This window comes from Triticum urartu, chromosome 1 (assembly GCF_003073215.2).
Source record: "Triticum urartu cultivar G1812 chromosome 1, Tu2.1, whole genome shotgun sequence".
NCBI classification, from domain to species: Eukaryota; Viridiplantae; Streptophyta; class Magnoliopsida; order Poales; family Poaceae; genus Triticum; species Triticum urartu.
This window is the reverse complement of record NC_053022.1, coordinates 438,146,760-438,162,130: the sequence shown is the minus strand read 5'-3', so window position 1 is coordinate 438,162,130 and position 15,371 is coordinate 438,146,760. Positions and strand designations below refer to the sequence as shown.

Here is a 15,371-nt window from a genome sequence, read left to right as displayed (position 1 = left end):
TTCCTATGGAGGAATTCTTCCTATCCTCCACATTTCATAAAAAAATAAACATTAGCCTGGACTCAATGAAAAAAAAAATCCTATGATGTGAATCAAAGGGCATTTCCTTTTCTATTCCTAAGCATAGGATTTGAGATACATGTCATCTCATTTCCTATGACTTACCTATTCCTATGATTTTCCAATCCTATAAACCAAAGGAGGCCTTAGGCTCATCGCACTAAGAGAAAAGCAAAGTAACTCCTGGATGTTGAGCGGTTCAGAGCAGAACATTCATCCCTACTTATTCTGCTTAATAATGAAATTTAGATAGTGGAGCTGAGCGCAAAGATTCAAAGACCCAACAGTTCATGTACGAAACAGAAACAACATTCTCACAAGAAATACTACAAACAGGGTACAGGAGAATTCATGCTTTTATTTCTCAATGGTGCGACACGCTACGTATGGGACAGGCCAAATCACACATATTTAAACAAATTTGATGCAAAATTATACTCCTTGTGCCACTAACAAGAAACAGCAGTAACTGCTTTAATTATGGCTTTAGACTATTTGATAGTTCGCAGCAACCAAACGGACCCTCTGTGAATACTTTGGAGGGTTGCCTTCCTTCAGAGGATGAATTCCAGTGACCTGAAATTTTTCCAGAAAACCAAATAAATAAATGCGGAAATCAGAAAGAAAAAAAAAGCAGTCAAAACCAAACACTACAGGAGAACTAACAAACCTTCAAATCACTGAAAGTATTGGAAGCAGCAAATCCAATAGAGATGGGGAAAAATGTTGACGGATCAGCCGGGGGAACAATAAATTCCATCGACCCACTGAGAAGGCATAAACATTGGTTAGTACAACAGGATTTAACTAGGTAGTAGCAAAAACTATCTGAGTCAATGAAATAATATATCCCATCCACCTGCGGTTTGACTGATCAATAAGGATGATGGACCATTCCAATACAGAGTTTCTTGGGTCATACCTATAAGCACAAGGAGAAATTAGATAACAAACAGGAAGAGAAGCAACAAATATAAGCAGCTGAAAGCCATTGCATTCCGCAACTACGAGCAATAAAATGAACCACAGTTTCTTTACTACTATCAAGCATATTGACATATAGGATGCTAGAGTTTTATTTACTCAATGTCCACTCCTTACTAGTTTGAAACACCAGTTGTAAGGGCAATGGTTGGAATGCAGGTCATCACTACCTATTTTTGAAGCTCAACACCAGTTCATATAATATCAACCATATTATCAAAAGGGAGTGAAGTGATACTGTATAACACCATGCAACTGGATTTGCAAGCATGATTCTCATGTACATTAGAAAATTGTCACTAATAATTTCTGCAAGATATTCTAGTAACTGAAACATATCAGGAAACACAAACAAAAGAGTAGCTCGAAACATTACTTCCACTCTCCATCAATCTGTTTAACAGTTGGAGCCTCCCGAAGTGCAGGTAGAGGAATAGATATGACAACATTGTTCAGGTCAAACATCTCTGAAGCCTCATATTCAATGTTGACATAGGTTTCATTTCCAGATACCGAGGGCCAGCAGTTAACTACACAAACAAGACGAATTACAGAATGTCCAAATTAATAGAATACCACAACAGAATAAAGTGATTGTGCACCTGACAGAGGTAAATTCGATTCATTCATCCCCTGGATTCTCCATTTCACAAGTGGTGTTTCATTTTGACCACTTGGGAAAGGCCTGTTTGGATCTTTTGCTCCAACAATTTGCTGGCTGTTAAACAACTCCTTGTGGATATTGGGGTGTGTTTTGAAGCTGAGTCCAGGTACATCTTTGTTTTCGATCTGTACAGCACCGCCACATATCAAAAATATAAGCTCCAATAAATTGTGATGGGCCACTCCATAATGCATAATAGTGTACAACAAGATTTTTCATCATCAATAAATACATTTAACATAAATGAATATGAATGTCATAGCGTGTGAAAATGGTTGATACTGTATTCCCATGCAATAGATGAACCATGCAAGAATTATTTTAGCTGGAATGTTGCCACAACAGAAGAGGACCAGTCTGTTCAATTAGTGTATAATGCGGTAATAAACTAAAATGGCAATGAAAATAAAATGCACTGTTGATTGAAGTCCAGAAAAATAATACCTGTAACTGGATAAATCCATCTGCATCATTAAGGACCTGAAGAGCAAGGGTTCCTTGCACATCAAAGTTATTAACACCTCCATCTCTTTTAACTATTACATTAAGTTTCTCTTCAATAGTCACTGTGATGGGATCGCTTGGTATAAGAGGCGAGGCCCTTGAAGAAACTGAACTTGGTTGTGCATCCTCCAAAATGACTTCTCCTTCAGCTTTCAAAGATTCTAGGAACTGATTTGTCTTCTGTGATTTGCCTAATTTCATACCAAAACCTTTGCCAGGAGCAGTAGCAGCAGCTGACGGACGACCTGTAGACATGTTGCTGTGAATTAGACCAAAAATGTCTGTGATATAGCTTCCTAAACTCTCTCTAACAATAGTACAAGGCAGGTAACATAGCTGCCCAGCATTAACACAGGGGAAAATCTGTCTTCAAAGACCTGAATAAAACTTCCCTACTTGGCATATCCGAGAAACCCAGAGATTTATCTATCAGCACACAACCAACAATGAAATACACAAACAGGAGAAATCAAGAGGCATGTATGTTTTTATTATTAAGAACTATACTAATGAATCTAAAATACTCGTATGGAATGTCATAAGCATGAATGAAAGTGCTGCAGTAGGTAAGAGTTATTTTCATGAATAGTGTAAACTCTAGCGTTTCCTATTGTGTACACAAAACAGACATGAGTTTTATGGGACGGGTGTAACAGGCTAGGTGAATGTATTTCATATACATGAAAAGAACATCACAATGAAATACAACTACATGCAAACAACACAAAGGAAAGGTGTTATCCAATCCCACAACATAATTTGTAACAGTAACTTTTCATTAATGTGAGTAACTTATCATTCATGTGAGACAACTATTTGCTTAAAAGAGAAGGAGGCCTTAAGTTGCCACCTTTGGGTTTACTCGCAAATGAGTCCATATCAGCGCCTATTCCACTTAATCCAGAACCACTTCCAAAGCCAGTACCACTGATGTTCATGTCACTGAAAGTTTTTTCAATAACACGGGGACCAGATATTGATGAGTATCCTCCTTTGTCAAGTTTGCCTTTCTCCATCTGAATCAATACCAACCAGAAGAAAGTTTTTCTCAAGGCATGATCAAAATAATGCCCAATAAACAGTATGGTAAGAGTGCTGTAATTGATGAAATGCAATTGCGATTTAAACAATAAAATACAAATCACGCTGTCATTTTATAGTAATTGGCACTTTTTCTTTGGCTATAATACAAGTTTGCGCAATGCTCACTTCCATAATAAATTCTCCTACATATGCTTATAAGTTCTAATGTTACAGAAATTAGTTGTGAAAAAAGGAAAGCTTAGCCAAGACATGCTTACTGGCTAACTACAAAGTGTGACCCAGCCAAACATGCGAGATTGAAGCAGCTGATACCAACTATAATAGACCTAAGCTGATGCAAAATTGACAGCTGAAATATCCCAAATAACCATACAAACCAACTAGAAATTACAGTGTCTTCTTTTTCCTAATGACCAGAGCTCGCTAAACTAAATGTCATTTTTTCTCCAAGGTAGAATACATAGTGTTATTATAGAGAAAAGTGTAGGGCATACCCTGATTTTGTCAAGCTCACTAGCTCTCTTCTTCATGACATCTTTAGTTTCATTGATCTTGCTCTGCATCATCAGCTTATGTGCCTTCTCTTCATGGCTTTCCATCTCACAGTATTGCTTGACTTGTTGCACCGTCACATTTTCCTTGTTTCCGAGAGAGATTGCCTCATCAAATGCAAATATAAGCTCAAATGCTGTTTTACAGATACTATCCTCATCCAGAGAAGAGTACTCAGGCACCTTTATAAATGTTAAGGAGACCATGGTACTGAATTATTAAAAAAAGGAAAATTATCACAGCATAGCAGCATACACAATGGTGGGTAGATACTCCCAGCTCTTACACATGATTTATATTTTTCAAGTATAATTTATCAACGAAGAATGGGTTAACCTAGTATTTTTCCTTGACAATATCCACAACCAAAGGTCAAGATACACTATCTGCTGTTTAGTTATCATGAGGGAACAAATACGTTACAAAAACTATCACCCTTTTTATGTATTATTTAATGACTTCATCAATAAGGTAGGGTTATAAAACTGGAAAACTGAAGATATGAAAATAGGATACAAGCTTGGATAGTAGCCTCAGTGTGTCCAGATCTTCGAGAATGTTACTCTGCTTGTTTGTAATAAGCAGCAGATATAGGCCTTCAATAGGTTGATAAACATAACGGACACTTTCAGTCTCAAGATAAGTGTGCTGCTTCCCAGTTCCAACAAGTTTTGGGAATGCTGCAAGTAATCCTTCGATCCTAATTCGAGACATGTCAACATACTGTCTTGAAACAAGTGCTGCAATGTAAAGTTTTGAAGGAAACATTAACCACAGAGGAGCCCTGTTTCTATACAAACTCACATAATATAGAAGTTAAAAATGTACTCATCCAGCATTATGATAATAGCTACTCCCTCCATCCCATAATATAAGATGTTATTACAATCAATATGTGAGTACATTGGTTGTAATAACACCTTATATTATGGGACGGAGGGAGTAGTTCACTTCAGTTAGTAAACCTTGGATGAAAATTATATGCTATATTAAAAGAACAAATGAATCAATTTATTTGGATTGGCATGAATATTCAGTCACTAACTGAAATGTTTGAACTCATCGCACCTTTTCCAGATTTTGAGATGATGGAAGCAGCAAGAACCACCTGGGGGTAGATGAGAACAATCAGTTCCTTCAAACAATAAAGTGGGACTACTTTTTTCAATTTATTTTGCAATAAAGGTCTGGCAGACTTAATATGAGCAATAAATAAAACTTTTAACATGTTCATGACAACAAAAAACACCATGAGAGTCCAGATCTAATTGGTTATTCACAGGCAGATTGACAGGCTTGAGGCAATTCACCGTACCATTTTCAGTAACTTTGTTGGTCCCCCGAACTAACACAAGCCAGCAAATTATGCACCTGCTAGAAGAAGAAAGAATAATGCATCAGCAAACAATCATCCAGCAAAACCAAAACTGAGCGGAGAAAAGAGGAGGTAATTGCATCACTAGGAGCCATAACTTATAACTAGCCCTCAAGCTTCAGAGCAACAAAATCGCTGCTGAACATGTTCCTCAATCCAATACATTTTTGTTTGGTTAAAGAATGACATTGCAGATGTGCTAACGGAATTGCAGGGAGTTGTGTTGTGATGATTGATTCCCTTACTTGTTTGGTTCTAGCAGGTCACTAACGTGATCGGTTCAGACAGTTGACGCATCATCAAATGGTAAACTAGCACTCAGCAAGAAGACGAACTTTACCGACGAGAACTTGATCAAACCAAACACTGCTGGATCAATAACCATGTGATCCCCCACCACCGGGATGGTTTCAAGTAAAAGTGCTTGTAGTATTAGTACTCCACCATGGAGCAAACAAGTCTTCAACCAACTGGATGGGTCAGAGAGGAAGGAAGAACTGGATGAGAATGATCACAACAGTAAAGATGCCCAGCGAGGATGGTAATGGCAGATCTCACATTGAAGCTTGCCTGCCTGCTGCCAGAGGAAGGGGAGGGACAGACAGTTGGTACGAGAAATGGTGACACTGCTTCAGATCCCAGGGAGTGGATCTGATCATGTACGACACTGGGAATTGTAAGATGAGTGCCAGTGTGGTGGGGTCTGGTCTCACCCATCAGGCTGAGGCAAGGACAAATTTCGATGGAGGCAATCAGGCAAGTGGAACCTTCTATTCAAACATGCACATCCCATCTCTCAGGCAAGTGGAACCTTCTATTCAAACATGCACATCCCATCTCTCAGATTCGGAGAAAAAACATGGTTTATTCATCTTTTACTAGTGGACGTTACATTGTACATTACACCGCTCAGCTCTAATGCAGGACCAATTTGACCATCAACGACCAGTACCACAAACTCTTCATCTCTACAACAAATATCGCAACAATTTTCAATTGTGCAAACTATTGTCAAACTGCTTTGCATATGAAAAATACATGATGCATCAGGCAGGCAACGATATACTCAACAAGTTCACATCCAACACGGCCAACCCAACAACTTTAAGCATCTCAGATTTCACCAACAAAATGCACATCGTAAATAACACTAGTACACCAGGCCTCTCAGATCCGGCATCCTGGGCACGCTAATCTGAACAAACGAGCCCGAGGAGGATCGGGGGAGCGGACGACTGGGAGGAGTAGGAGATCGGTGGGCTGGGAAGCAGTACTCAAGGGCGGAAGGGGGGCAACGGGCAGATCCGGCCGAAGGGAAGCGACGGGCTAGCCGCGGCGAGGAGCGGGAAGGGGAAGCGACGGGGGGAGAATAGAGTGGAGGGAGACTGCGACGGGGGGAGAATAGAGTGGAGGGAGACTGGAGGAGGAGGAGGAGGAGGAGGAGGAGGGTGGGGAGGATGGGGAGGGGTTGGGGAATTATACCTTCGCAGGCGAGGAGATGCGCCGGGCCGCCGTCCGCCGGATCTACTGCCTTCGTCCGCGACGAGGGCTGTGGAGAAAATGCCGGGAGCGCGCCCGTTCGGGTAGAGTTTTGGCGAGATCTGGAGGGAGGGGAGACGAAGGCCGCACGAGAGTGGTTAAAGCGGCGCAAGTTTCAGAGTTCCGCTAGCAATTTCCGCGTAGGACCCCTCACGCACCATTGCTTCCTCAGCACTGTCTTCATTCGGGGTTTTTTTTTTTCGCTAGCAATTTGTTTTTTTTTTCATTCTAAAAAAAATGCTCTCATGCTCTCAGTTTGAAAAAAAAATATTTTTAAAAAATCATAAAAAGATGAATGTTCAAAAGATATGTTTTTATAACCACTAAAAAATATCAGAGCCAACATCGGAAGTACACATCGAGAAACAAAATAAAAAGACAAATCCAATATGAGTAGTCGGATTTGCATCTGAATATCTTAGGAGTTGTAAACACATGTGTTATGAACCTTCACAAAAAAAATGTGAAACATCTTTCTTTGAACGGTCACAGAAGGAGAGATTCCCCAGTGGATATATTGCTTAAAAGAGGCCAAAGGCAAGAGCCACCCATTTTGGTTTTGGCTTGAAAACTGGATCGAAAACTTTAACAAGTTGACCCCGTTTATGAGGAAACCCGGGCCAAAAATTGTACAGGAACAAAGGAAAAAGAAGATGAGAAAAAAGGATGTTCGGGACAAGGCACGACCTAGCTAGCAGACAAAAAACCATCACCACAAGAGACACAATTAGATGTTGGGCGTCAACGAGGGATCACAACACCAAGACTTTGCAAACAACCCGGCTCAGGAGCGTCCACAATCAACAAGTGCCATAGCAAATACGAACTTTGACTTGAAGCTCCGCCACAGAAAATTAGAACGATTAGCAAGCTTGTGAGGCATCTTGCATCATCATTGAGCAAAGATGAACCGAGACAACACCAAGAGCACGAAGCTCACCGCGAGACAATGATAACCATGAGAGGGTCTTGAGCAAGCATCACCAGGGCGACGCAACACACAAAGGGTAGGGCGGATGGATGGCAGCGAATGGCTCACAATGAAGCTTTCACGAAGGTGAACAATGTATGTGGACGATGTTAGCGGATCAGGTATAGCTTAAGGACCACGCCCTGAGGGAGGAAAGCGACGCTGGCTTAGAGTTGTTGTGGTCAACTGACGCTTGGGGCAACAAGGATTACTCTCGAAACAAGACATGATCCAGCCCGATGGTAACAGGTCGCAACAGCCGCTATGTTTGCAGATCAACGACTGGTGGTCCCAATGTTGGGGGGCTCGATGGGGTTGTACGCAAGTGCAATGTGGTAGGGGAGGTTGAAGCCGAGGGCAGCATATGTGGATCTAGAGCTGAGGCACATGTCGACTATGTGCCCAGCCTCGAACGCAATCAGATCCACGTTACCCTCGCCAGCATGGTCAGGACCGAGTAGGTCCTGCACGGTGGTCGCTGCAGACAAGATGCATGAAGGAGTGGGGACACCACCTATGTTAGTAGCCAAGTCAATGTAGGGACAATGATGGAGCTGAGGCAGGAGCCGAGCAGGATGTAGGGCGACGAACAAGATGCACATCGCGTGAGGGCACGAGAAGGAGGCAGATGAGGAGGGTGTCGAGAGGACGAGGAAGCAGGCGGCACCGCACATCGGTGCGTTCAATCTGAGTTGCACGCTAAAGACTGCGACCAGCACAAAGCACGCACCACTTCCGGGACCGCCACAGGCCGAAGGCCAGTTGGACGAGGCTTATCCCGATGCCGCATATCTGACGCCTGGGAGTGGTATGAACTGGGTACAGATGCGGTGCAACCAGATCCGACTACACCGGTGTAGGGATCCGGCCTCCCCAACAGATCGGTGATGCATGCATGTGGAAGAAGTGGTGTCGTCAAGTCAGTGGTGGTTTGAGTAGCAATAGCGTGGAGAGCACAAGGGGTCATAGATGGAGCAAGGTCGCTCAGGTGCTAGTCCCATCGCCGCCAGCCACTGATGATGTGAGCCGGCGGCGGCAAGGGAAGGCGACGATGGCTTCGGGATCCCGCTCGAGTGAAAGTGCAACTATCCCTGGGTGGCTTTGGTAATTCCTAACAACATATAGCTCATTGAACTAATGCTATTTCAAGATGATCATTTCAAAAAGTTCAATGATTGGCATGGCATGGGTTAGGAATGTGGACCCCTCAAAATGCTAAGGACACAAATTGGCTCAAGCTCAAGACTACATTTTCATTTTAGTGATCCAAGATCACATTGAGTCCATAGGAAAGGCCAATACTATTAAAAGGGGATGAGGTGTTGCTTAATGGCTTGTGTCGGTGTCAAAACCGGCGGATCTCGGGTAGGGGGTCCCGAACTGTGCGTCTAGGCGGATGGTAACAGGAGACGGGGGACACGATGTTTTTACCCAGGTTCGGGCCCTCTCGATGGAGGTAAAACCCTACTCCTGCTTGATTGATCTTGATGATATGAGTATTACAAGAGTTTATCTACCACGAGATCAAAGAGGCTAAACCCTAGAAGCTAGCCTATGGTATGATTGTTGTTGTCGGTCCTACGGACTAAACCGTCCGGCTTATATAGACACCGGAGGGGGCTAGGGTCACACAGAGTCGGTTACAAGGAAGGAGATCTACATATCCGTATTGCCAAGCTTGCCTTCCACGCCAAGGAGAGTCCCATCCGGACACGGGACGAAGTCTTCAATCTTGTATCTTCATAGTCCAACAGTCTGGCTGTCCGGATACCCCCTAATCCAGGACTCCCTCAGTAGCCCCTGAACCAGGCTTCAATGACGATGAGTCCGGCGCGCATATTGTCTTCAGCATTGCAAGGCGGGTTCCTCCTCCGAATACTTCATAGAAGATTTTGAACACGAGGATTGTGTCCGGCTCTGCAAAACAAGTTCCACATACCACCGTAGAGAGAATAATATTTCCACAAATCTAATCTGCTGACGTACCCCGTAGTGTGACATCACGCCACAGCCAAGTCTTTATTCAAATCATTTTTCATAACCCATCTCAGCGTGTTTCGCGAGGCGGTTTCCTTGGCACGTCTTGTCGAAGCAGAGACCGTGTCCCCTGTATTACGGGATTCTCATCAATACGGGCGTGGGTAGCCCAACCATGCCTATTGGTAGGACTCCTAGATCTTAGGCAAGTCCCAAACGGCCACGAGGAGGACGCTTGATGTTCACCCTCTTTATAAAGGGGACAAGTGAGGGTGTCCTGGATTAGGGGGTATCCGGATAGCCGGACTATACCTTCGGCCGGACTCCTGGACTATGAAGATACAAGATTGAAGACTTCGTCCCGTGGCCGGAAGGGACTTTCCTTGGCGTGGAAGGCAAGCTTGGTGATACGGATATGTAGATCTCCTACCATTGTAACCGACTCCGTGTAACCCTAGCCATCTCCGGTGTCTATATAAACCGGAGGTTTTTAGTCCGTAGGACGAACAACAATCATACCATAGGCTAGCTTCTAGCGTTTAGCCTCCTTGATCTCGTGGTAGATCTACTCTTGTACTACCCATATCATCAATATTAACCAAGCAGGAGTAGGGTTTTACCTCCATCGAGAGGGCCCGAACCTGGGTAAAAACATCATGTCCCTTGTCTCCTGTTACCATCCGCCTAGACGCACAATTCGGGACCCCCTACCCGAGATCCGCCGGTTTTGACACCGACATTGGTGCTTTCATTGAGAGTTCCTCTGTGTCGTCACTTTTAGGCCCGATGGCTTCTCCGATCATCAACAGCGATGCGATCCATGGTGAGACCTTTCTCCCCGGACAGATCTTCGTATTCAGCGGCTTTGCGCTGCGGGCCAATTCGCTTGGTCATCTGGAGTAGATCAAAAGCTACGCCCCTGGCCATCAGGTCAGATTTGGAAGTTTGAGCTACACGGCCGACCTCCGCGGAGACTTGATCTTCGACGGATTCGAGCCGCAGCCGAGCGCGTCGCACTGTCACGATGGGCATGATCTAGCTCTACCGCCGAACAGTGCCCTGGAGGCCGCACCCGCATCAGCTCCGACCCTTAATTCGGAGCCAACTGCGCCAATCGAGGATGGGTGGTTGGACATCGCCTCGGGGGCTGCAATCTCTACGGCGATCGAGCCGAACACCAGCCCTATTCTCTGCGAAGCCCGTGACTCCATGGAGCCGGACTCCTCTCCAGACTCCGAGCCCTCCGTGCCCCTACCGATCGAACCCGATTGGGCGCCGATCATGGAGTTCACCGCCGCAGACATCTTTCAGCACCCGCCCTTCGGCGATATTCTGAATTCACTAAAGTCTCTCTCTTTATCAGGAGAGCCCTGGCTGGACTATGGTCAGTAAGGTTGGGATGCGGATGATGAAGAAATTCAAAGCCCACCCACCACCCACTTCGTAACCACTGTCGATGATTTAACCGACATGCTCGACTTCGACTTCGAAGACATCGACGGTATGGACGCCGATGCAGGAGACGATCAAGAACCAGCGCCTATAGGGCACTGGAAAGCCACCTCGTCGTATGATATATACATGGTGGACACCCCAAAAGAAGGCAATGGCAATGGAACAGCGGAGGATGACCCCTCCAAGAAGCAGCCTAAGCGCCGGCGTCAGCGGCGCCGCTCTAAATCCCGCCAAAGCAAAAACGGTGATTCTGGCACGGGAGATAATAACACCCCGGACAGTGCCGAAGACAACCACCTCCAGCAAGATTCAACACAGGAGGATGGAGAAGCCATCCCTCATGAGAGAGCGGCGGACAAAGAGGTCGAGGACGATAATTATATGCCTCCCTCCGAAGACGAGGCAAGCCTCGACGACGACGAATTTGTCGTGCCGGAGGATCCCGTCGAACAAGAGCGTTTCAAACGCAGGCTTATGGCCACGGCGAGCAGCCTCAAGAAAAACAACAACAGCTTAGAGCTGATCAAGATTTGCTAGCCGACAGATGGACTGAAGTCCTTGCGGCCGAAGAGTATGAACTCGAACGCCCCTCCAAGAGCTACCCAAAGCGCAGGTTGCTACCCCGATTAGAGGAGGAAGCACCTAAACCTACATCACCAGCGCATGATGTGGCCGACCGGCCACCCCGTGGCCGCGACAGAGAGGCCTCTTGGCCCTCCACTCAAGCCGCACCCCGGCGCCGCTCAAAAAATACCAAGGCACGGGAAAATGCGCCAGACCTGCGAGATATATTGGAGGACAAGGCAAGGCAAACAAGATCGATCTATGGATCGCGTGGGCGCCCCATGGCACGAGACGGTAATCGTCACTCCGGATACAGTAAATCCGGCCGGGCCAAACACAGTAGACAAAGCTCGTTTGAGCTGCGTCATGATATAGCCCAATACAAAGGCGCCGCACACCCACTATGCTTCACAGATGAAGTAATGGATCATCAAATCCCCGAGGGTTTCAAACCCATGAACATCGAATCATACGATGGCACAACAGATCCTGCGGTATGGATCGAGGACTATCTCCTTCATATCCACATGGCCCGCGGTGATGACCTACACACCATCAAATACCTCCCACTCAAGCTTAAAGGACCAGCTCGGCATTGGCTTAACAGCTTGCCCGCAGAATCAGTTAGTTGTTGGGAAGATCTGGAAACCGCATTCCTCGACAATTTCAAGGGCACTTATGTGCGACCACCAGACGCCGATGACCTTAGCCACATAATTCAGCAGCCAGAGGAATCGGCCAGACAATTCTGGACACGGTTCCTAACCAAGAAAAATCAAATCGTCAACTGTCCGGACGTAGAGGCCCTAGCAGCCTTCAAGCATAACATCCGCGACGAGTGGCTTGCACGGCACCTAGGACAGGAAAAGCCAAAATCTATGGCAGCCCTCACGACACTTATGACCCGCTTTTGCGCGAGAGAAGACAGCTGGCTAGCTCGCAGCAATAACATGACCAAGAGCCCTGGTAATTCGGATACCAAGGACAGAAGTGGCAGGTCGCGTCGCAACAAGCAAAAGCACCGCATTAACGGCGACAATGCTGAGGATATGACAGCTAATGCCGGATTCAGAGGCTCTAAACCCGGTCAGCGGAAAAAGCCATTCAAAAGAAATACTTCGGGCCCGTCCAGTTTGGACCGAATACTCGATCGCTCATGCCAGATACATGGCACCCCCGAAAAACCAGCCAATCACACCAACAGGGATTGTTGGGTGTTCAAGCAGGCAGGCAAGTTAAATGCCGAAAGCAGAGACAAGGGGCTGCATAGCGACGACGAGGAAGAGCCCCGGCCGCCGAACAATAATGGACAGAAGGGCTTCCCCCCACAAGTGCGGACGGTGAACATGATATACGCAACCCACATCCCCAAGAAGGAGCGGAAGCGTGCGCTAAGGGACGTATACGCGATGGAGCCAGTCGCCCCAAAGTTCAACCCATGGTCTTCCTGCCCGATCACTTTTGACCGAAGGGACCACCCCACTAGCATCCGTCATGGCGGATTCGCCGCATTGGTTCTAGACCCAATTATTGACGGATTTCACCTCACTAGAGTCCTTATGGACGGTGGCAGCAGCCTGAACCTGCTTTACTAGGATACAGTGCGGAAAATGGGCATAGATCCCTCGAGGATTAAACCCACTAAAACGACCTTTAAAGGCGTCATACCAGGTGTAGAGGCCAACTGTACAGGCTCAGTTACACTTGAAGTGGTCTTCGGATCTCCGGATAATTTCCGAAGCGAGGACTTAATCTTCGACATAGTCCCATTCCGCAGTGGCTATCACGCACTGCTCGGGCGAACCGCATTTGCCAAGTTCAATGTGGTTCCGCACTACGCATACCTTAAGCTCAAGATGCCAGGCCCTCGAGGAGTCATTACGGTCAATGGAAACACTGAACGCTCTCTCCGAACGGAGGAGCATACGGCGGCTCTCGCAGCGGAAGTACAAAGCAGCCTCTCAAGGCAACTCTCTAGTCCGGCCATTAAACGTCCGGACACTGCCAAGCGCGCCCGGAGCAACCCACAACAAGACCGCCTGGCACGTTCTGAACAAGCGTAGCAATGCGGCCCCAACCCCAGCCCTCGCGAACTTGCAAAACTAGTGTTGCGCGTACATAACTACGCTGTGGAAATACCATGGGCACAGGGGGAGGGGCACCATCACGGCACGCCCGAAACGCGGCTTAAACCGCACTAGGGGCTGTCGATTCTTAATTTTCTCTTATTTTCAGGACTCCATTCCTAGGAAGGCTTGTCCGGCAGTATAATTGCCGCACAAACGATACAAAAACCAGGGGAGCAGAAAGCTACGCCGCACTATGGAACTCTAAGGTGGTCTCTATAACGAGCAGTATACCTGTTTCACATACCATTCCGCAGCTCGCCCCTGGAAAGGACATGTTAAATAGTCCCATCTTTTGCTTATTGCACTATTTGTATCGTTCTGCTTTGATCGCAGCTTTTTTAAATAAACAATGCATAGCTTCCGTCTATTATTGCATTACTCTTTTTTACGAATATATGTTCATTAATGACATGTTGCACCCGTACACTTTGGTACGGCCAATACGTCAGGGGCTTAAGTACCCCACAATACGATGTGAGAAGTCCGAACACTTTCACAAGTGCGGCACCCGAACTTATAGCATTATATGCATCGGCTTCGAATCATGTCTTGGGTCAATAGTTGGGTTTGCCCGGCTCCTATGTTTTGGTACCTTACGTTCTGTTATATCGGCTAAGGTAGCACTAGGAGAACTACTACGATTGTGCCCCAGTTGAGCTGGGCTAAGCACCTCAGTAGAGAAAGCTAAAACTGACCGTCATGATGAGGCGAGAGCTGGTCGCTGTTCGAGAGGTTTTCGAGTCCCTAAAGACTTATGCCGCTTAGAGCGAGGAGTCGGCTTTGTCCGGCCTAGGCGTGGATAGCGCCCCGAACTCGGTCTTCCGAATAGTAGGGGCTTCGCCGAAATTTAAAATTATAGAATTCTATGGCTAAGTGAGAGTGTTCAAGCATTATAGTCTGATTGCCTTGTTCGTTGTGTTGAGCGCCTCCCTCGAAGGACCCAAGAATGGGAAAAAGAGCGCTCATGTTTATCCCGAACACCCCAGCACTCGTGGCATGGGGGCAGAAGCCGACGACTCGCCATCTCTCAAATTTGATAAGAGGCCGCACAGAAGGTAATATTTAAATTCAAAAGCGTTGCTTAGCGCATATGAACAAGTTTTCAGCGTACAGGATCACAAATGCGAGTTTACTCAAAAATTACATCTTTGGAGCATTCATCCACTATAAGGCGGGCACCCTTCAGGACGCCCTCATAATACGCTTCCGGGACGCGATGCTCCTTGCCCGGCGGCGGCCCGTCCTTCACCAGCTTCTCCGCATCCATCTTGCCCTAGTGCACTTTAGCACGGGCAAGCGCCCTACGGGCACCTTCGATGCAGACGGAGTGCTTGATTACTTCAAGCCGTGGACAGGTATCCACCAGCCACCTCACCAGCCCGAAGTAGCTCCCAGGCAGAGCCTCTCCAGGCCAAAGCCGAATGATGAGGCCCTTTATGGCCTGTTCGGCCACCTTGTGGAGCTCAACCATTTGCTTTAGCTGGTCGCTCAAAGGCACCAGGTGTCTGGCCTCAGCATACTGAGACCAGAACACCTTCTCCGTCGAGCTCCCCT

The 15,371-nt window shown here is 46.4% G+C and overlaps 1 protein-coding gene across 2 annotated transcripts; it reads right to left on the bottom strand.

Moving 5' to 3' along the window:
• Positions 1–398: 398 nt before the first annotated feature.
• Positions 399–6,882, bottom strand: LOC125516874 (coatomer subunit delta-1). 2 transcript variants are annotated; one of them, XM_048682159.1, is made up of 12 exons: positions 6,666–6,882; positions 5,124–5,179; positions 4,877–4,916; positions 4,325–4,548; positions 3,751–3,990; positions 3,063–3,228; positions 2,153–2,457; positions 1,647–1,833; positions 1,421–1,574; positions 920–982; positions 731–827; positions 399–636 (listed from the first exon to the last, which is right to left on the bottom strand). In XM_048682159.1, the coding sequence occupies exons 2-12, from the start codon at positions 5,124–5,126 to the stop codon at positions 547–549; spliced, it is 1,569 nt and encodes a 522-aa protein (XP_048538116.1). In that variant the 5' UTR covers positions 5,127–5,179; positions 6,666–6,882; the 3' UTR covers positions 399–546. The 2 variants fall into 2 exon arrangements, with proteins under 2 accessions (XP_048538116.1, XP_048538119.1); XM_048682162.1 differs by having other exon boundaries at positions 5,124–5,182; positions 6,666–6,856.
• Positions 6,883–15,371: the final 8,489 nt, after the last annotated feature.